This window comes from Orbicella faveolata, unplaced genomic scaffold (assembly GCF_042242905.1).
Source record: "Orbicella faveolata isolate gen_17 unplaced genomic scaffold, um_ofav_v1 contig_46, whole genome shotgun sequence".
Lineage (NCBI taxonomy): Eukaryota > Metazoa > Cnidaria > Anthozoa > Scleractinia > Merulinidae > Orbicella > Orbicella faveolata.
Window position 1 is genome coordinate 3260260 of NW_028301576.1, and position 21282 is coordinate 3281541.

Sequence of the window (21282 nt, forward strand, 5' to 3'; positions counted from 1 at the left end):
GCCATGAAAATTTAAGTTCAGTCGAGGTTTTCAAATTGCTAGACGCTTCCTTTGTCGCCAAGGCGGAAACGACTAACAGGCAGAGACAAACATAGACAAACCACGACTAGCGGCAGCAATATCGGTACGTCATGGGTAAATACAATTTACAACACGGGTTGAATAAGGAGAACTCGTTGCAAAAACTGAAGCACTACTGATTTAGTTCATGATGGACGATGGAGCACGGCTAAACAGACACAATCAAAGGCATTTAGTGCAATGCCAAATGCCTTCGGACACCACCAAGGAAAGGAAACTTTTAGCTTCCTTTAGCACAGTGAACGTTAATATTCAACAAGAGAGAGGACCCTGGGAACGAAGTTGGTGAACATGATGATGTAATTGTTCGCTCCAGCGAAACCCTGAATACGGTCACCTCGTTATTACGGGTACTTTATTCTGACCCAAACTAAAGCTCAGTCAGTCATTTTAAGAACCTGTTTAAAATGGCGAGCCCCTTAGTACGGACAGATTTGTAGCCCGTCAGTGTCCGGATTAATGGAACACCACAGTAATTAGCCATATAGAGCAGAATCACGTATACAGTATTGGACCAGCAAACTATTCTAAGTGGCTGATTTACACTGGGTATTGGCCATCGCAGATGTCTTAGTCATGCAGTAGAAAAATAGAAACTTTAACAAATAAAAAACGTCCTTAACGATTTTGCTTTGTTCAACGTGACGCACTTAGGAAGTTACGAGAACACTCAAGCGTCCTTTAAAACACTTCATGATTGTGGCACTCCTCTCGCATCGTCAATGTTCCGTTACGTGCCTACGTGCTTTATATAACGGATCAAAACAAATGTACACGTACCTACGAAAAAACTCTTGATTTGATGATCGTGCCCATGTAACATGACAGGGATCGGAAAAAACGACAAACGCACTCTAATAAGAGGGGAACCCACATCACTAATTAAAAAAATGTTTTGAGAAAGGTTTTCCTACAAAACCGTATAGTACGAGACAATCTCGAAAGATTTTGTGATGGTTGTAATGGTGGTTTGATCCTTGATTGAAGCTCAACGTGTTTCAGTGTGATAGAAGCCTCGTAGCTCATTCAGTGAAACAACGGTGATCTAATCCGGTTATGAGGTCGTGAGTTAGAATTCCACTCCTAGGTCAAAAGAATCTTTCTTTTCCTCGTTTGGGCGTCTATTTCCTTTCATAGCGCTAACGCTCAAAATCAAATTCCTGGGTTATTTTGTAAGCAGTTCAAAATGCCTTAGAGTTAATTCTGAATCTCTATTGATCATTGACTCTTGGTGAAAGATGTATGTGTGTGTGTGTAATGTATACGTAATTAGCCACTCCCCATCGGGGCCTTTCAGGACCAATGTAAACAAACAATGATGAATAAATATTCAAATAAACATAACTAGGTTAAGAATCTCAACTGGCGGGAGGCAGACCAGTTGGCTATTTACAAGTGTAGTCGAGAAGTTGAACTCGGGGCTACCGAGAACAACATCACTAGCGGTCAGAACGGGATTTGAACCCGGGACCTACGGATTTCAAATCCGGCGCTCTAACCGCACTCGGCCACGCTGCCTCCCGTTAAAGAATGCCTATGATCTCTACTTCTCGCTGCTCCTAATCACGAAACGTCTGGGGTCAGTGAATAGACAGTGAATGGTTTGGCGCACTATTGTGGAAGTTTTTTCCTCAGAGAAGGGGGGACTCTCATGAAAAATCTGTGATGCTGGTCGTCTAGCTGAGGGGTGTAAATCACGGACTTTGGTCTTTACTTAGGGTGTTCAGGACGAAATACCATTCGTTTAGCCATCAAGGTATCTTTTAGGGTGCCGCCAGATGAAATAATAAATAAACGCTGTCATGTCAGTTTTAAACTAGTCTCTTTTATGGGTCAAATAAAGCTCGAGCCACGCGGATTGGTCTCGTTTAGGGGTTTAATTCAACTTTTCCGAGGAGTATCCGCGGCCTTTTCTCGCGGGAGTGCCTCCAGGTTCTTTTCTTCTCTTTAACTCGCAGAAAACACCCGCGCCGTAATCATACCGAGGGCGAAGGAAGAACAATTGCACAAATCGATAATATAACAAAGAACAGTAATTCAAAAGACTTATAATACGTTTATTAGTACTAGAAACATACAGTATTTCGATATTTTCCCTACAAAATTCAAAATGCATTTTTCTGACATTTTGATAATAACGATAAAATTACGTTTACTGTGTTTTATAGTTTTGAATTTCACCGTTAAAAACGAGGGGCATTGGAAATGTCAATTCATTGATTCGGTTTTTGAACCAATGACATGAAATTCTGGACTACCCCAACTGTGATCCTAATCTAATTGGCAAATATCATCTCGTTAGAATATCCAAACAGATGAACAAAAATAAATTACTACTTAAATATCAGTAGGTTTTTTTATAACTGAAATCGATATGTTTGGACGTCACTTTGAATTTCAAAAGAATGAAGAAGTGCTGAGCATTTCCGTGTTAAATAAAATAATCACCTTAGAATTAGGAACAGGAAGACTTTCTTTATTCTTGCGGAAAAAAGGAAATATATTTTTCCTTAGTTTATTTTGTTCAGCATGAAGTTGTGCCATCAATAGATGAACATTTTTTTCTTAAATAAATAAAATTCTATAATGTGAGCTGAGACAGCCCGGCATCCCAGATTGTGGCAAAGTGTACGGTCAGTTTATTACTAACAGACTTGTCTTCGCTGAATACCAAGTGATAACCACTTTTCCCCATTGTCTTCTAAAATTATCGTATCTACCTACCAGAAACTCAAATACTCCCCTATTGTCGTGACAATGGAATCGATCGAAACCCATTACGAAGACTGAATATGTGACTGAAATAGGACGATACTTGAGTCCAGCATCTGGTCAGTATATTGTACAAAATATATATGATAATAATCGTATTTGGCTCATTTCTTCTTGTGGCAATAAATTTTGATATCAGCTATTTCTGCTATGTCATACAGGACTCTGTCCGCGTGGTAATTGGCTCGTCCTAAAGTGATATCCTTCATGAAGATTTGGTCAAAAGCCTGTACAGAAAGAGAACCATCAACACAGTTAAGGCTTAATTGAAACACTAAATAAATAAACATACTATAATTGGTGATCTGTGCTATGGCAATGATTCAACGCAAACTAGAATTTCACTTAACGTATTTAGTTCTATCGTTTCACTATGGCAGACGCAATGCCCTTCGACGAAATAAAATGAAACTCTTTCTCCCTTCTATGGTCTATACGAAGACTTTATGTTCGTGTATGTTAATCTCAACCATCTGATTGAAACGATTTTACCATTATATTTCAAATAAAAGGAGAAAGAGACAAGAGAAAAAGGCAGATTTACAGAAAAGTGCATTGTACGTTGCATTAGTGAAGAGAAGATCATTTCTGTAGTTTAAAGGAACCACGTCTCGGTTCGCGCATCTTGAAAAGTTTAGCCTAAATTTTTCAAGTTCGTGGTTTGTAATCCTTGTAATTTTCACCATCCTCAACCATCCTTGTTCCTTTATGATTTATCATTATTTATTTGGTGTTTTTCTGTCATATCAAACTCACGTTTTAAAGTTTCCTTCGATTTAAAGGTAATTTTCTACGAGGCCAAAATAATTCAAAATGCCGTGACTGAACTCCTTTAATATGCGGTAATCTTCGTCAGTGGAGTACTGATTAAACTCCCAACGTGCGTGCCATCAAAATATCAGCTGCCTTAGCCAATATTATAAAGTTGATCGTCTTATGATTGTATTATTACCTTACATTCCACGCAAATTAATAAAAATTGTCACATTGAAGACACAAAACTCAGCTGACTGACTCATGACTCTATTAGGACTAACCGCTTTGATTCGTCGCACTCTTTGCATGATGGTTATGGCCTTCCCAGCTGCCTTTGCAGGGAGGGATGAACTCTCAAATAACCCATCAAACGCGCGGAATAGATTTCCTAAGAATCGCTCCACTCCCTCTCCGCCCAGAGATGTAATTCTTCCATCCATAGCTTTGACCCAGGCCTTAACGCTGATAGTTTCTTGATGCTTCAGTGCAGTGTCACATTTCTTGCTCCATTTTTGTACACCTAGGAAACAAGTCAACGGTCTCTTCAGTTTATCGGAACAGCAACGTGACCTCTCAAATGGGAGCTACTTCAAGAGCAGTATACTGTCATGTTTTAGTATAAATCTACTAGCGTTCTATCACGAATACCGTTCTCTGATTGGTTTCGCTACTCACTATCTGTTAAACAATTAGATTATGAGCTCGAGATTTCTATCGTGTGTTATTTTCGCCCGAGTCAACTATTACGCGATAGATGTCGAGAGCGAATAATCTAATTGTTTTAGTATAAAATCTACCCGTCGTTCAAAGCTATACCTAAATCCTCTTTACAGACACTTCGAAAACGCAAAGAAACAGACGTCATTTTGTTAACATGGGCACACTGCCACGCTACTCGCTATCTATCACAGAATAGATAATGAGTAGCGTGGCCAATCAGAGAACGGCATTTGTAATAGAACGCTAATAGATTTATATTTATCTGTTTTAGTATAAATCTATTTGCGTTCTATCACGAATGCTCTTCTCTTATTGGCTACGCGTTTATTCACTATCTATTCTCTTTTAGTATAAATCTACAAGCGTTCTACCACGAATGCCGTTCTCTGATGCGCTATGCTACTCACTATCTTTTCTGTTTCAGATAGTGAGTAACCTAGCAATGTACGGTTGTTAATAAAGTTGTGTTTTCAAAGTGTCTGTGAAGAAGATTTAGATAAAGATTTTAACGACCAATAGATTTATACTGCATCAATTAGATTATTTGCTCTCGGTTTCTATGCTTCATATGGTTGACTTGGGCTGCTTCATTAGCACTTTAATTTACGTCTGTCACAGTAAATTTTACTATGTTCGGTGGAGTTTCAGAACTGGCTAATTTTTAATTTTGAACTCAAAACCCTGGGGTGAAGTGATGTCATGTCATCACTTCGAGTCGAGGTAAATTTTGCAGTCATTACATACTACTGAAGACTAATGTCCGTTATCTTACCATCGCTGACAAAATTAAGACTTCGTTGAATCCTTTCCATTTGGTCTTCAGTGCCAGAAACCTGCTTAGCTATTAAAAAAGAAAGATTCATTATTTAGATGATTTCATGCAGAAATTGGGTCACTTTGTGTAGCCTGTACAATTGACTATAGGGTGGGTTGGGAGGTGAATGGAGGGGAGGGGAGGGGAGGGAGAAAGAACTGAAGAGCTGACTGGGTGCAAATGGTTGATATAACACCAATTCAGTGAGCTGTTTTCTTGACGCAGATAAATTTGATGGATGAGCCAGTAATAACCAGTATAAGTACGCCTGATTTGCCACCAACAAAAATAGCTCTAGTGCGCATTACATGCTTCTGTTTTGTCCATTGTGGGCTAGCATGAGTGTTGATCCATTGATTTTGCTCTAAGGCACGTTTGAGATAAAAATGTTTCGAGCTGTAAATAATTACATTTAAGATATGGTCTGGGGATCAACTTGTGTTGTTGTCACGGGCAACTGGCTCCGTTCCAGTGGCAACTTGTCGGCCTTTGACGTCATTGGCAGCAAATTAAAGCGCGCGAAATTGCAGGCGACGATATTGTTACCATTGGAAACGAAGAAAGTTGCCCGTGGCAACAACGTAATTTTAAGTCCAAACTTCGTCACCAAAGCTCCGTTGCGCCGTACTCAACTGATAATCGTAGTAGTTTAGCTGCTCGTCGGGTACTTTTTGGTGGTGTTATACGATGTGGAATATATGTGGTATTTGATCTTCCTCATCAATGGTTGCCATTCTCCAGTCTCCGCAGCCATTATTTCTGCCGTGACGCAACGTAGAAGAAACGTCGCACAGCTACCCAAATAACAGCTACCATCAGTGATATAAGACACAGCATACTATATTATCAAACGTACCTGAGATCTCCAGCTGTTTGTTGACCCGCTTGAGTTTTCTCGTGAAACGGTCCTTCTCCTTGGCGAACAGATATCGCTCATACATGTATGTACCGTACATCTTTTTCACTGTTTTCATCATATCTCGGCAGATATCCAACAGCTGGTGGTAAATCTTGCATTTCCCGGTCTTTGAAGCTGGGAAACAGAAAGGAGTTCAGTTTGGCGTGTAAATATCATTTCACTTGACGACAGAAATCTCCAGGAATTTAAATTTATTTTCAGTGATAGTTTTGTCTAGACTGGCTTGGATTACGCCATACGATCTCAACGCAATACACAAGATTATAGGGTCAAGGAGGGGAAATTGTAATAAAAAGGCCATAATAAACTAAGATGGCGACGACTGAAACCAATTTTTTCCAAGATGCGACTTCCAACTATTATCCTATTAATATTGTAACTCGGCGCAAGAGAGAGGATTTTTGTATGCGATGTGTGATGTGAAAATGAAATGTTCTTGAAAAACAATAATACAAGTTTTTCTCGAGCGAGCGAATGCATGGTGTATCGGAATGAATGAGCGAACGAACAAATAAAAGAATGCATGGATAAATAAATGAATGAATGAATAAATGAATGAATGAACGAACGAATGCATAGATGACTGACTGACCATAGTTGGACTGACCGACCGACCGACCGACCGACCGACCGAACAAACGAACGAACGAACTAACGAACGAACGAACCAGCGAACGAAGGAATGAATGAGTGGTCAAATAAACATCTCACAAACATGAAACAACAAACCTGGTATCTTCCACTTTCTCTTTAAGTTGCCCATGCTGGGGTGACTCGGAGGTGAAGCTTTTTTTACCTCTTTCAAAGGATCGTGCTGTTGAATAAGATCCCAGAAAGGTTCTATATTTTCTCGTTCATCGGCTGTCTCCACTCCTCTCGCCCTCCGTAACAATCCACGACCTCTTAAGAAAGCTGTTAGCCTGCCACCGTCTCCAAGTCCTTCCGGTAAAGAGTTCTTCTCTTCAGTAACAAGGCTTCTTTTTTGTTTGGCACTTCCAATATCCGGGAACAGATAGTTTGCCAGGAAACGTGCCATCCGGGGTACTAGCTCTTTGTTTAGACATGCGTGGAAAGGCAGTGTTTTGATCTCATCTGAGCCCATGATGCTAGCATTCACACTCATGTTAATGCAGCTCGACGCTAAGGAGTCCACGGGGGCCTGGAAACATATACTTTGTATCTTGAGCACATTTTCAAGACCAACATGTTTAATGGATTTTGAAGCTTCAATGCCAATGGTTGAGTCCCGGTCAATTAATGACAGAGCTTTACCGGCGGCATCTAAAACTGCTTTTGTTTTGCCTTTGGAAAATTCTGAGTCAAATACACTCTGGGTGACGTTGTCTACTCGTCGCTTCTGATCCAAGTAGATGTCCTGGAATATCATGAGAAAGTAATTCTGTTAATACCAAAGCAAGCAATATGACAGTAGGCTGTTTATAAGAAATATTGAGTGATATCCTTCACTCGATTCTGTGCCACGTGATGTGTTTTGTCCAATGAGAGCGCGGTTTATCATTTGGTAGCTATAATAGGTGCTTAACCTTTACCCAAGAATCTGGGAAGTTTGGTTGAAATTCAGATTAGTTAGTTATTTTCCGAAAAATCCGCTCGCAAAATGTAGACTACCTCCAGAGGCCTGTCTCATTGTTTGGCCTGTTCGGAATGGAGTTTTGTCAATTTACTTTTCATTTGCTAAACTCGTCAATTTCCAGTCTTTCATCAAGGGATTTCAATTTCGGTTGCTCTGCTGATTTTGGAAAAATCTTTACCGCTTTTTATAGCAACCTGGTTCCTTCCGCAAAATGATAATTACCGAATATGACTTATAGGTATGACAGCATCAACTTACTCTTGCGTCCTCCAGGTTTCCGCTGGCCACTTTCCTAATATGGTCACAACCGTGATTCTTAGCAACACATACGGGATCTCCTGTCTTGTAGCAGCACTTATTCCAAGATGGACATTCAACACAGCTACCAAACACGTCACGTGCACAACATCTGTTCCAATCTGGGCATCCAATGCAGCCTAAATATGAAACAACAATGATATTCAGGGTCAGGTTTTGATATGGTAATGTTGTTATGTTAAATACTTGTTTGTGGTGTGGAAGTCAAAGTTCTAACTGCAGAAAAACACGTTCCAGTGAGTTTTGGTGAACTCAGATCAACAGTACAATCTTTTCCAGTTTCGCATAAATTGAGAAAACAGTCACGCTTGATAACTGCAATGTTTTTCTTTTGCTTGCTGTGCTAACAATATTTCTGGAATTGGCATTATTAAACCCCCAAATAACAGGAAAAATAAATTTTTCTCTCTTTCTTAGCTAAATATTCCCCATCTTTGCCGACATCTACGTTCTAGGAATTTGAAATTTTCCACTGACTAGTTGTTCATGCCAATTCCATGAAGAGAGGAACTTACTCTTTTTGCACTGATCCAATGTACAGCTGCTGTTGTATCGCTGTTCTGCCATCCAAACTTCTCTATTTCTCTTCTCCAGAATTGTCTCCTCTTCAGCCAGTTTCTGTCGATAGAACTCTTCATTTTTGGTGGCCTTGCGGTAGTAATTCTTAGCTTCCTTGAGATTTTCTGTTGCTTGGTGAATGAAACTATCTGCTTCTATGGCGGCAGCCTTAATGAGGGTGTCGACTGCCTTCAGGACTTTGTCGTGGATTCCAGGAAGACATCCATAAGCCTAGGAGAAAATTTTTCAAAAATTATTTGTTTGTCTGATTGATGGCCGAGGAGATTGGTCAATCAGATGTGTTTTCATTTCTACTTTTTATGCGGTAACGTGCGATTCTAAAAACACCAACGTTTAAATTGGACAACGGATCAAGAAGCTAGCACTAAAAACGACGATCCGAGAAGAATGGATCTTACTCTGTTTACGGCTACGGCTCACAGCTCTCGATTCTTTTGTTATTATCTTCATCAAAATATAAACGTCTGGTCCTTTCCCGTTCAGCTTTCCCTGAACACTCATCTTACCTGGAACGAGGTTGAGTCTGAAGTTCCCATGATTTCAGGTGATGAAATATATAAACCTGTTGATGAAATGTCAAAAAGATTTCCCTCCACGGGAAATTCTGTGCCAGTATCAGAAATCTTTATTTCTGTTGGCGATCCTGTACCAAGCACTCTGGCGAACCCAACAAGTTTGGCTTTGACATCGAAAGGAGCAATTTCCACATCGAGTCTTGGACCACTTTTGGATTCTTCTTTGCTCTCTTGAACTACGATAAAGCCGTTAGACAACACAAACGGAGATTTTGTGTTGGAGGTAGTCAGATGAATGTGATCTGAGTCATTCATCTTAATCTCACAGTCAAAGTGTCGATCGAAGATGTGAAGTCTTCCTTTCATAGATAAATTGGTCCTGGTGTGTAAGGCTGGCTCGTACAGTACGTCCAACCCCCCGATAAACGGAGCATAGGCCAGAGGAAAGGGGAGTGTTGCGTTGATTCCCATCGCTTCCACAATGTGGTACATGGTCACTTGGGAAAGTTTGGACTCAACACGGCTAATGTCAGGCTGCATGGCTCGATATGATATCGAACAAGGGGCCATTATTTCATGGCCGCTGCCTACTTTACCCAGAGTCATTCTTCCTGTTAGTGGAAGTTTTTGTAAAGGAATGGACTTCATAATTTCTGTGTTAAGTAACAGTTGATCAAACGTCAGATATCCTCCATTGTACGATCGATAGATGGGGTCTTCGCTCCTCATGGACAGCTCTACATTCCCATTGTCAAACTTTATATCTCCGACAAAGGAAAGGGGTTCCTTAGGAAAGTTTAACTTAGTTTGCACAGTGAAGGACGAATCGTCCTGGTTTAGCGTAAACTGCAACATGTTATCCCTAAGCACAAGACCATTACCTAGGACATAGTTACGATTTACCATCCCTGCCAAATTGAACCCATCGCGTTTCACGAGGCCCTGGATTCGGTACCACTGTTCACCTTCAAGCATGCTTTTGGCTGATTTGCACATTTTATCGTGATGGCAATCCGCGGGCATTCGAAATAGGCCGACCATTGATATACCACGTTCGAATGAAAGCCCTGACAGTGTTGGATTCTCGAACAAAGAATCATCGTCGTCCAATGATAGAACCAAAGACGTGTTGAAACTGTTTCTTAATAATTTTTTCAGTTTGTCCACATCATAGCCTGTCAGTGCCTCAATAATGTACGGCATGGGTATCTTCGGAAAGATAAAACCAACAGCGGTCTTTAATTGTCCCTTGTCTTCGTATACAACAGCTTCAGCTTCAGTGGTTTTGTCGACTCCCGGGAAGTTGCCAAGACCCGAGATGTGAATGTAACGATTTTTCTGTTTTTCCGAAGTGGCTGTTTTGAGTTTTGGTTGGATGAAATCAAAGTCACTCATTTGACTATTTTGGACAATGGCGTCGCTTTCAGCATCAGGGATAAACGACAGACCATATTGATTAGCCAGCAATCTAACCGACATCCTTTCTGCCTTTCCTGTGATGAAAACCACCTTAGTTTCGTCCTCTGTTTTCAAAGAGATATTTGCTTTTGCCCCTCCCAGCTCCGAAACCCCATGTCCTTCAAACGACCACGTGTTAAACTCGTCACCAACTCGGTGACGAAACGTGACATCGGTATCAGAAACGTTCAAGAGACCAGGAATGGCCGCGAAGGTTTCAGACACTTTGGCATGAACAGTGAAGGTTTCTTGATCGATGTTGTAACTAAAGTGATTAATGTTTACAGAGGACAGCTCTGGAAAACCGTATGGCAGAACTTTTATCCTAGAACTCGGTGACAGCGCTTTGAGGGTCTGTGCTACACTGACTTGCTCATGACGTGAGGTGACGAACTTAACCAGTGGAGGATTGACAACCACGGCAACTTTTACCGGTTTCTTGTCCTCGCTTCCTAAGCGAAATGGCAACAGGAGAGTTAAGCCCTTAGAAATGTGGGACTGTAATTCGTCTGCCAGGATCCCTTCACCAAAAGATCTAAGTGGGAGCTTGTCAACATCTCCCGTGGAAGCAACGAAGCCAAAGTTTGTTCTTGTCTTTCGAAAGACTCTGGTTTTGGCAATGAGGTGGTTAATAAACGGGATTCTAAACAGGTCGTCACTAACCAGCTTTAGTAGAGCGCGCGAGGGCAGATCGTGTTGGAATTCCAATAAAACAGAAAACACACTCTTCTTTCCTGGCATCTTGCGTATAAACACCTTACAATCTGACGAATGCGTGTCAGCGAGTAGAGGGTCTCCAGAAATCATAAACACATAATCATCGTTTCCTTTGAAAACTGAGTACATCTCAACGTCCTTGAGAGAGAGTTCTTTTAGAGTATCCACATTCATCCCAGCATGCTCCACGCTTTTCTTCTCTGATAGGCTAGATGCCACTTCGTAAACGTTCAGTCTGTCCGCTGCTGCCACCATAGTGTGATGGTCGCCAATTTTTGATTCCTCGATTTTAACTGTTGCTGTCATGTTACCGTGTTCCCACTTTCCTGTGGTAAAGTGAAAGTTAGAGTTCAGCGAAATCAGGCATGATAAGTTTTTTAACGATTGTCGTTAGAACAAAATCAAGTAAGTAAATAATAAGAGCCAAACACAGACAGCAATAATCACTTGCCAAAACAGAAACAAACAAAAAAAACAAAACAAAAAAACACCTAAAGCGAAGACGAAAAATGCACACATGGTTTCAAGGGCGGGAAAACGCTTGTGAAAACAGAACAGTTAACAAGTGCGATAAGATTTGTACAAACTAATTGATTATAGTTGGGAAACTTTCTGTTATACTTGCGAGATCAGACGCATTAGTCGACACGTGTCCGAATGACCTTGACGATGAGAAACAAATACGATCTGAAAAACAAGCTATAGCAGAGGTTTGATTGCTCGTTTCATCACCAAGGTCGCTTGTAAATTTCGCCGCTGGCATAGGTGGCCCACATTAAATTTTTTTGCATTGAGTTTCTGCCCCCCACCCCCCACGTCCTTAAAAGAGATTGACGAAAATCAGGTAAGAGGAAATGGAGGAAAACTTATATCGCTATGATGTATGAACTCACCCTCAGCGTTAAACCGCCATCTTCCACCAGGTATGTTCTTGTTGTACTTGAAAGTCATCTGCACGTCATGAAGTGTCATTCCTTGACCCAGAAGTCTGACAGGGTCCTCTAGGTCTGCAGTGACTGTGACTTTACCTCTGTTGGTGCTGTAGTCAAACTTGTCTGTCTTCAGCTCTGATAAGGAAGGGAAGCCGTCCGGCATGGAAGGCATGGAGCCCAGTGGAACAATCTTTCGAAGAAGTCGCTCAGCTGACGAGATGTCATCTGTGTGGAGTCGAAAAGTAAAGTCGAAAGTGTAAGTGCAAGTGTTAATATGCTTGGATACCTATAAATTTTAGGGGCTTCTCGGATGAGCAGCTGGTGTGTGGGAAAACGAAAGAGGGGTGGGCTTGAGTCAACAGCCCCATCCCCCACCTGTAATTTTAACACTACGGTGCTTCAAAGCCAGCCCGTTTAACGACCAGACGCCAACGCAGGTAGTATGGAGAGAGGAATGCCCTCCTGAAGGAGGATGCCTGACGCTATGTAACATACGCGGAAAGGAAGTACCATCACTCACTTGCTTTCCCTATTCTGTCCAGATTCAGATTTCACATGGTACTGTTGTTATTTGGTCGTGTAAATCTAATGAACAGGAGTTCTGATAAGAACTGGACTTAAAGCAAAGAAGAAAGTAAACTACAGAGTTAGACGTGCTGTTTTGCAGTGGTCGAAATCGACATCAAAGTTATCGGCCTATTTTAGAGGTTCTGTTGGTACTTATAAAACTCTTCACACTCTATTCATTACAATTCCAAAACAACAAAAACAAGGAACGTCACGGCGATTTTTCCTTTAGAGTTTTTTTTGTCTGTTTCATTAAATCATAGCACTGAGATCACTAAAACCATGATATTTTTTAACCTTGAGAAAAAAAGATTTTTTTTCTGTTGGACATGCCAGTTTCTACACCTCTACAGGAGGGAATTACTTGTTTAATAAGCCAGTTGATAAGTAAGAAAACCTCCCATTTGGTTAATTTTAACTACTTAAAATTGAGTTCATTCGTGGAGGTAACTTTGGAACACTCAAAATTATGTTGGAATAAAACAAAGATAGACCTAGATATATGAAAAAAAACCGTTTAATCTCGATTAACAGTTTAACTGTTAGGTTAAACGTTTGTTTTGAAATTGTTCACATTTCCTAGATTTCTGTTATGCGGGTACCATTCAGCTCTTGCAAGGTGCTACATTATCGTACTTGCTAAGGTTAGGTAAACTGTACAACAGGAGGTTTGAAAGCCGCGAAAGCGCCATCAATCCGATTTAACATCTAATGGCATTTTGACTTTAACGTAAAAGTTTTGAAAACCTATGGCATTTATTTTAGTAAAGGAACGGTATTTACTTAAAGGCGCGCGCCCCTGTTAAAAATAGAAATGTAAACCCCGAGAAGCTACATTTCGTTTGATTCCCACTTGAAACAAGGAAGCAGTTGTGTTCTTTTTTAATTATATGTCTCTATATTTCCAGGCTGGGGAGACATCTAAATTAAAAATATACGTTCAACTGTTACTTATTAATTTTAGAATAGCGATGTTGAGAAAGATAAGCCCAAAAAGGTTCCTGGTTAGACATGTTCGGAAGTTATGTTTATCACCCAGTTGGGTTCTGATATTTTCATCGCTGTAAGACACATCTCAGACAACCACCGCCCAACAAGATAAATTATTACCACAAAAGATAAATGACGAGAAAATCGGGAAAAAAATTCTGATCAAGCGTTAAATGAAGTGTCAAGAAAATCTAAAACTTATAATGCTTTTAGCCTTTCCCGTTTTTGTCTTCTTGTAGTTACATTTCGCATTTTGACGATGCGCGGACGTTGGCTTTACCTTTGTCAAAGGCAGCTTCAGCTCGGCAAGCAGCAAATATGAATAAAAAAGCAAGAATAACACAAGACCAAGGCGACATCTTCAATTACCTGCCATGGGAATAAAAGGAACAAGTTATGAATTTAAGTCAAAAGATCACTGGCGATCATGGAGAAGCGAGGAATATTTTCGAGGATCAGTTAAATGGAATTAAAACTTTCAATTTATAAACTTACAACTAACAGTGTGTAAGTGAAAAGAAATGAAACTAGAGTCTAAAAAATAAAAATAAAAATCACAGACTAAAGGTTCACTGGGAAGAGCGAGGGAAGCTATGTCGAATTTAATTTAAAGTGAAAGTCACATTTCTGAAGAAAATAATTTCTATACCAATTTTCGACCGTCGGTATTATCACAAAAATTGACTAAATTCTAACGACGTGCTTGACTGAAAAGTAGCTGATTCTACAGAGAACAGACAGAAATTTCCCTCAAAAGATGACAATCACTTACCGATCAAGAACAAAGCGTATTTCAAATGTCCAAAAACTTCTAACACCGATTTAATGGCAGCATCGCCCAAATTACTCCAGCAAATCACTTGAAGAAAAATTCTAACCCTGTACTACAAGGATAAAACCAAGATTGCTTTTCGAAAGCTTCTGCCACAAATTGAATACTCCTGCCCCGCTTTCCCGCTTTGCTAGGTTCATGTTAAATTCATCACACGGTACCGGTGACTTCACGGTAGCGCTTTCAATGTTTTCTCATGCATATTGATGCATAGAACCAACCTTGTCACATGGTAACTTGGGCTTTTGTTTCCCCAGCAACCCTGTTCAGAGCCGTTTGTTTTAAGTGTGTAGGGGTCAGATAAAAGTGTTACGGACAATGGGTAACGTTTGGCGTTAACAGACGCTCGCAGTCGCTACCGGTTCGGAAACTTTTAAGCTCCAGTCAGAATTCAAAATGGCGGAACACCTTGATTCCCTTCAAGAAGCACATCAGCCCTTTTCTCTGTAGGGGAAATGTTTTCATGTCCTGCGCTGATTTAGAAGGTAAATCATTGCAAGATTTTAATTTTATGATCTAGAAAGTAAACCATTGCAAGATTTCAGTTTTGAATTGGTGCACGCGTCCTTCGACATAGATTGTTTCATAGAGAAATTCCTCCAAACCTTATTACTCAAATTTTTTTGTATAATAACATATTGAAAGTTTGTAAGTCTTCCTATTTCGTCTAATGAACTACGAATTAAAAGTTATTGTAATCGAAGGCTGTGAAAGGTCGGAAAACACAAAGTCATTTTCGTCGTTCGCTTATGGAAGAATTCAAATTGCTTATGAACTATTGATCTTATTGTAAAAGTTGAAGGCCACAGACATAGAAAACAAAGTTTGCTTATTGAATTGATTCACAGGCTGAGTCACACCACACGCTAATAGGACAATTGCAAACAAATCTGAAACACCACAGGTCAAAACAAACTCACCATATAAAAGCGAAAATCTGTCCGTGTTTTTGTTAAAACAGGTCATATTTTTCTCTTGTGGAGACTTGGGAGGGCGTATTGACATACTGACAGTTAGGTCAGGCTTATCTTGTATTTCTGTGTTGCGTTCTTTGGCAAGACACGCTTGTACCCGAGATGCTATCTCCGCCCAAACTTGTACGGGTGTCATGGGCATCGGCAAAATATTGAGACAGTTTCAAACGGGGAATATTTTGTGGGGAAGGGGAAAGGGGGCCACTTGCGATGGATTAGTAATACGAAGTACAATACTCATAATATTAATCACTTCACACCACTTAGCAAGGCTTGATTTCATTTTAGTGAGGTTTATGACGCGAATAGAAGGCCCATGAACATTTATGTCTAACCTTGTAGACAAGCCAAGTCCGTTACTCTTGGGTTCTGCACAAAGTGCTTATATATGATTGTCAGCGCCTTACCTTTGAGCTGACACCTCCGGAAATGAAATCATCAAATTGAGGATTTTAAATCGAAAACTGTCCAAATTGTGCGTTCATGGTGCTGACTGCCTGTGCGATGGCACACTGCGTAAAAACTAGCAAAATTAGTGTATCATAGGTATTGGCGGAAAACAAAAATTACCCTCTTCCAAATTAGGTCCAGAATTCCCTTGTTATGTATTCTGAAAGACAAAAGCAACGTTAGAATTATTTTTATTTTTGTTGGCTACGAAGAAAAAGGCTATCAGATCGTGTCGTTTCTGTGGGCCAGCTCAGTTTTGACTGGCGCTCGTACTGCGGGCGCAGCCACCGTATGCAAGGCTAGAATAGGCTAACAACAAATAGGAATCTTAGGAAAATGATCCCAATTTGGGCACTTAAAATTTTGCAATTTGTATAAGGAATAGTTGAAATTTTAATTCAAAAATTAGATTTAAGTGTTTTACGTTTCTTTAATATTCTTTTTCTTTAGTAAACAGTTCGGCGGGTCGCTTCTGGTAGATATTTTTATAAACTCCAATGAATGGTTTGCCAGAAATAAGGCCTTTCTACTGTTTTGTTCAAATTTTATGCCTTGCTACTGTTTTGTTGAAATCTTCAGCCTTGTTACTGTTTTATTGAAATCTTTTGTTTTCTGACTTCGCCCGCATATTTAATTTAAATAACCAAGGTCAAGAACGGCTTAATCAAACAATAAATTCAAAGAACGTAAGCGAATATTGAAAGTTTGTTCTGCTGAAAACCTTGTGGGGGGGAAAACGACTAACTTTCACAATCTAATTAAAAAAGCCGGTGCTTCGACCTCCTGTTTATCTCATCTCTCGCTTATAAACACTGTGAAACTTTTATTAAATTGCAGAACGGTCCGGACAAGTGGAGAAAGACAGAAACGATTTGAAAGTATTAACCAAGAACACACATAAGACAGTCTTGGCTTTTTTTCGTCTTAACCTAAATACTTTACAACGTTTGAGACACTTTTAATTTGAACACGGTTAACTACTTCTCTAGGCTTCAGTCTAACAGGTGTGTGGCTCTACATTGCATCGCAATACATTATCGTAACGTCTTTATAATCACTTGTGGTCTTGTAGCTCAGTTGGTAGAGCAACAGTGATCTAACCAAGACTGACCGTGAGTTCGGATCCCGCCGAGATATTTCTTCGGCTCGCGTGATTTCATTTCTCGGAGAAAAGGTTCAGGAACTAATTCAAGGACTATTTCGGCCAGTAATTTAATTTTACACTTAGGAGTTCAGTCTTTAAATTTTAGTCTCTCCACTTCCGGAACAACATTTAAACCATAGAAACTTTAATATATTTAAAGTTAAACAAATAAACAAACAAATAAATTATCACTAGCAAATTACCGCTAATGAGAAAATTTTTAATTTTTTTTACTCGGTATGAGACGCAACAGAGTAGACTTAGGTAATTAACGAGTTGTACATATCGAGTTTAACTGGTTGATATGCAAATCCTGAACTGCAACTTATTTTCACCAAAATTTGGGCACATACAGCTAATGAAGACTAATAAGGCAAGGATTCACTGACAAAAATTAACCACTTGAGCACTCAGGACTGACAATTGCCCGTCCCCAAAAAAGAACGCCTGACGACAGGTTAGGCCAAATCTGAGAATTCCTCTTTTACTGAGATTCAAGAATTTTCAAGGCGATGCTCTGTTTACAGCTTTTTAGGGAAATATTTACGCGCCTTATTTTTTCTGGATTCTTCTGTCACTGTTATCCCTCATCATTAATTTAAACCGAGCTTACGTCGTTTCTCTCCGTGCCTAGTCGTGTACCATGGACATCTGATGTACTTGTAATTAAAGTCTAACATGATTTTTGAATTGGGCTATCGTGCAAGAGCTTTGGAAAGTAAAAAAACGGAGATAATGGTACAAAATCTAACGACACGATTTGTTAGAAGAAAGCTGCGGAACCTCAAACGAAACCACCTCAGGAATAATTTAGAAGCTTTCTTTTAAACATACAATAGCGAAAGAAAGTTAATTGCTTTGAGAGGTGATTAATTCGCGTGGTCGAAAACTTTGTGGCTGGCTGGTATATTCAGCGAAGGTCAAATGAATTGTTACGACGAGCTAAAGCCCGCTGCTGCGCGCGGTTTACGCCTGACGTCACTATGGTTTCTTAGCAACCAAAAATAAGGAAAGATGATTTGATATTCACCACATTACGATGTTATGGAGAAATTCCTTTTCTTTGAAGGAAAATTGGTAAGTAATTATTAAATACAAACCGATTAATGCTGCCATTTAAGTCTTGGTGCTGCTCTGCTCTTCGCAATTGTTCAGTCTAGAATTACCCGTGAGATTATAATAAATTAAAACGCTTGGGTTTAATTTGTGTCGAATTCAAGTCATTGCGAAGAATATAATCTCATAAACGCGAGGGATTTTCGCCTTTTATATTGCGGTTCAAGCGAAATAACCACCCGCCATTTACACTGATTTATTTATTAATTTCAAAACAGGTGTGCGGTGAATAATTCAGGTTATTAACTCTCGTTTGTAGGTTTTCACGTCGCTGATTCGTTCGTGCGGGAAAATATACCACGCGAGACAAACAAACATGCACAACAATCAATCAATGTATCAAGCCTTTTTTTGACTTACACTCATTAATAAGAGAGCTGCCTAAATCGTTCCATTCTGGATATATTTGAAATTCACTAAAATACTTTCAGGCATCAGGATGGAAAATTCAACCAGAAAACGTACCAAGGATGATTCACCGACAGCCGAAGACGGTAAACCTGCTACAAATATCACCGACTCTAGGATGCCGACTGAAAATCCTCCTTTTACGTTAAAAGATTTAAAAGATGCTGTTCCGCCACATTGCTTCGAACGGTCTCTTCTCACCTCAATGGCGTATTTGCTGTTGGATCTGACAGGCGTTTTTCTCCTGTACGCCTTCGCGTTTTGGGTGTTTAACGCGTCGTTGCCGCTTTACGTGCACGCCGTTTTCTGGCCTCTGTATTGGATTTGTCAAGGTTGTGTTGGTTTCAGCGTGTGGATAATTGCACATGAATGTGGCCACTACTCTTTCTGTAACAGCAAGCGCCTCTGTGATATCATCGGTTTGGTCTTACACACTACGCTGTTTGTGCCTTATCATTCATGGCAAATTACACACGCCAAACACCACCGAAACACTAACCGAATGGACGGCGATCAAGCGTTTGTCCCGAACACTAGAAGCCTTCTCAAGTCGGAAAACGATTTAGAATTTCCAAATATTTTCTTCAGGATTCTTCACCTCGTTAAATACTTATCAATCGGTTGGCCGGCATATTTGTTCTTCAACGCACGAGGCAGGCCTTACAAGGAGCACCGATTGCGACCGAATCATTTTAACCCGTATGCTCCGATTTTCTCGCCCAATGATTTCTGGGATGTGATTTTAAGCGATGTTGCATTGCTGGTGTGGATTGGCGTCCTATACTATCTCAGCGCCCACGTCTACTCATTTGCTTGGTTGGTGTTCCTGTACGTGATTCCGCTGTGTAACGTCAATATGTGGTTGGTAATAGTTACTTATCTGCAGCACTCAGATGTCAAAGTACCGCACTACGCTGACGAAGAATGGACCTGGCTTAAAGGGGCTCTGTGCACTATCGATCGAGATTACGGTGTGCTCAACCATGTCTTCCATCACCTTACAGACTGTCATGTCGCTCATCATCTGTTCTCTTACATGCCTCACTACCACATCGCCGAGGCCACTGAAGCGATTAAACCGGTCCTGGGAGATTACTACAGTTATGACAACACTCCTTTCTGGAAAGCGCTATGGAACACTGACAGCTACTGTCGCTTTGTGGAGGACAGTGGAAAAATTTTGTGGTATAAATTCTTACCCGAACATTGAAATTACACTAAAACAGTGTCAAAATATGCGAGAGATTTTTAATGGTCTGAAATGAAAATTTTGTTGTACATATTCAGTTTCTTGCAATTTTTGTCCTGCGACATATTTGCCGTCTGAAAATTGAATTAAAATAGTTTATACTGGGTTATTCTACAATTGGCCAAAAAATGATAACAATAATAAAGAAGTGATAATTAATTCATGATATTAGGCGGCAGCTTATAATTATTATCGGCTCTGGATCTTCTTGATATATGAATGTAAATAAATATATTAGATTTCATGCTCTCTTGAACAAAGCTTTAAATGCAATTAAAGTTCTTCCTTCTATAAAAGAAAGCGTCATTGTTTTAAAACATTCATTCCCGACAATTCGTGGTGACTCTTTGTTTAATTGTAACAACAGGCCGTTCATTCTGAAACCCAGGCGCAATAGGTTTTATGCACGATTACGTAACACGCTCAAAATTTACCCCTAAACCTCGTTTGCACGACATTGTCTCAAACCGCCTTCGCCTTTGTGATGTTTTCAAGTGGGTATTCTTTTCACCTTCGCTGCTTTGAGAATTAGTTCATGATATAAAATTTAAAATTTGCATTCTCAAACCGTGGCGTGGTGGTGATTTTGCTTGTCTGATGTCATCACGCATAAGGGCTATTGATCGAGATTTCGATTCAGCTTTATTACACTGTCAAACTTTCACTTCCATCTTCTATGGCCCGGGACAAAATTATCTAAAAGAATAATAAAATCTCAGAATAAATACTAATCAACCAGCAGGTTAGGACTGAGGAAGAATGAGACAAATCATAAAACAACACGCTCATTTGAAGCATTTTTACTTGTCGAAAGTTCGTCCCCAAAGGGCGTTATTCTTTATGTTAGTAACAATAGGTCAGTTTCGATATATTAAAATTCAGTTTGATAGTGAGGCCAAAAGGACAGAAACAAAAGAAATGAATAAACATGGTCATTCAATTTCCTTTGTTTGTGTCCTCTAAGCCTCATTGCCAAGCTGAATTTTATTACGTTCCATTATCTGGGAACAGTCTGAGCCAGATTTAGTGGCAGCGGGTTACGCTCCTTACACAAGTTCAGAAACCGTTATTGAACTTGAACGTAACGCGTCCAGAACGGAAAAACGTACTGCGCAGCTTTCTGCGCATCCCCAGCCCTACTTGCGGTCTCAGGTAATAATGCGAGCTGCAATGGTGGAAAGAACGGCGGACTGTAATAAGGTACGCGAGAATGTCGTTCGGTTGAATTTTTTATACTTGGGCAAGCATGAATTTTTTTTTCGGTATTTCACTGTCTCTCCCTACCCGCTGAAAGGCTCTCTTGATTACATATTCAGTGGTTTGCTTATATGGATGCAATACGTAAAGAGTATTTGTGGATAAAATGTGTCTTCGCAA

General features: G+C 40.0%; 2 protein-coding genes across 3 annotated transcripts; one reads left to right on the forward strand and one right to left on the reverse strand.

Moving 5' to 3' along the window:
* Positions 1–2117: 2117 nt before the first annotated feature.
* Positions 2118–14719, reverse strand: LOC110044015 (uncharacterized). 2 transcript variants are annotated; one of them, XM_020749530.2, is made up of 11 exons: positions 14505–14719; positions 14013–14101; positions 12137–12400; positions 9060–11569; positions 8490–8763; positions 7915–8093; positions 6792–7437; positions 6000–6176; positions 5102–5170; positions 3891–4129; positions 2118–3080 (listed from the first exon to the last, which is right to left on the reverse strand). In XM_020749530.2, the coding sequence occupies exons 2-11, from the start codon at positions 14089–14091 to the stop codon at positions 2958–2960; spliced, it is 4560 nt and encodes a 1519-aa protein (XP_020605189.2). In that variant the 5' UTR covers positions 14092–14101; positions 14505–14719; the 3' UTR covers positions 2118–2957. The 2 variants fall into 2 exon arrangements, with proteins under 2 accessions (XP_020605189.2, XP_089134014.1); XM_089277888.1 differs by lacking the exon at positions 14505–14719 and having other exon boundaries at positions 14013–14122.
* Positions 14720–18445: 3726 nt separating this feature from the next.
* On the forward strand, positions 18446–20205 carry LOC110044016 (uncharacterized). Its single transcript, XM_020749531.2, has one exon. The coding sequence runs from the start codon at positions 18688–18690 to the stop codon at positions 19864–19866; it is 1179 nt and encodes a 392-aa protein (XP_020605190.2). The 5' UTR covers positions 18446–18687; the 3' UTR covers positions 19867–20205.
* The last annotated feature ends 1077 nt before the right edge of the window (positions 20206–21282 follow it).

Excerpts from the sequence above, each read along its gene's own strand:
- LOC110044015 (XM_020749530.2), bottom strand. The coding sequence starts at position 14,091 with ATGTCGCCTTGGTCTTGTGTTATTCTTGCTTTTTTATTCATATTTGCT. Across the intron at positions 7,438-7,914 it reads GAAACCTGGAGGACGCAAGA|GACATCTACTTGGATCAGAA; the intron begins GTAAGTTGATGC and ends ATGATATTCCAG. Across the intron at positions 4,130-5,101 it reads TCTTAATTTTGTCAGCGATG|GTGTACAAAAATGGAGCAAG; the intron begins GTAAGATAACGG and ends CTTGTTTCCTAG.
- LOC110044016 (XM_020749531.2), top strand. The coding sequence starts at position 18,688 with ATGGAAAATTCAACCAGAAAACGTACCAAGGATGATTCACCGACAGCC.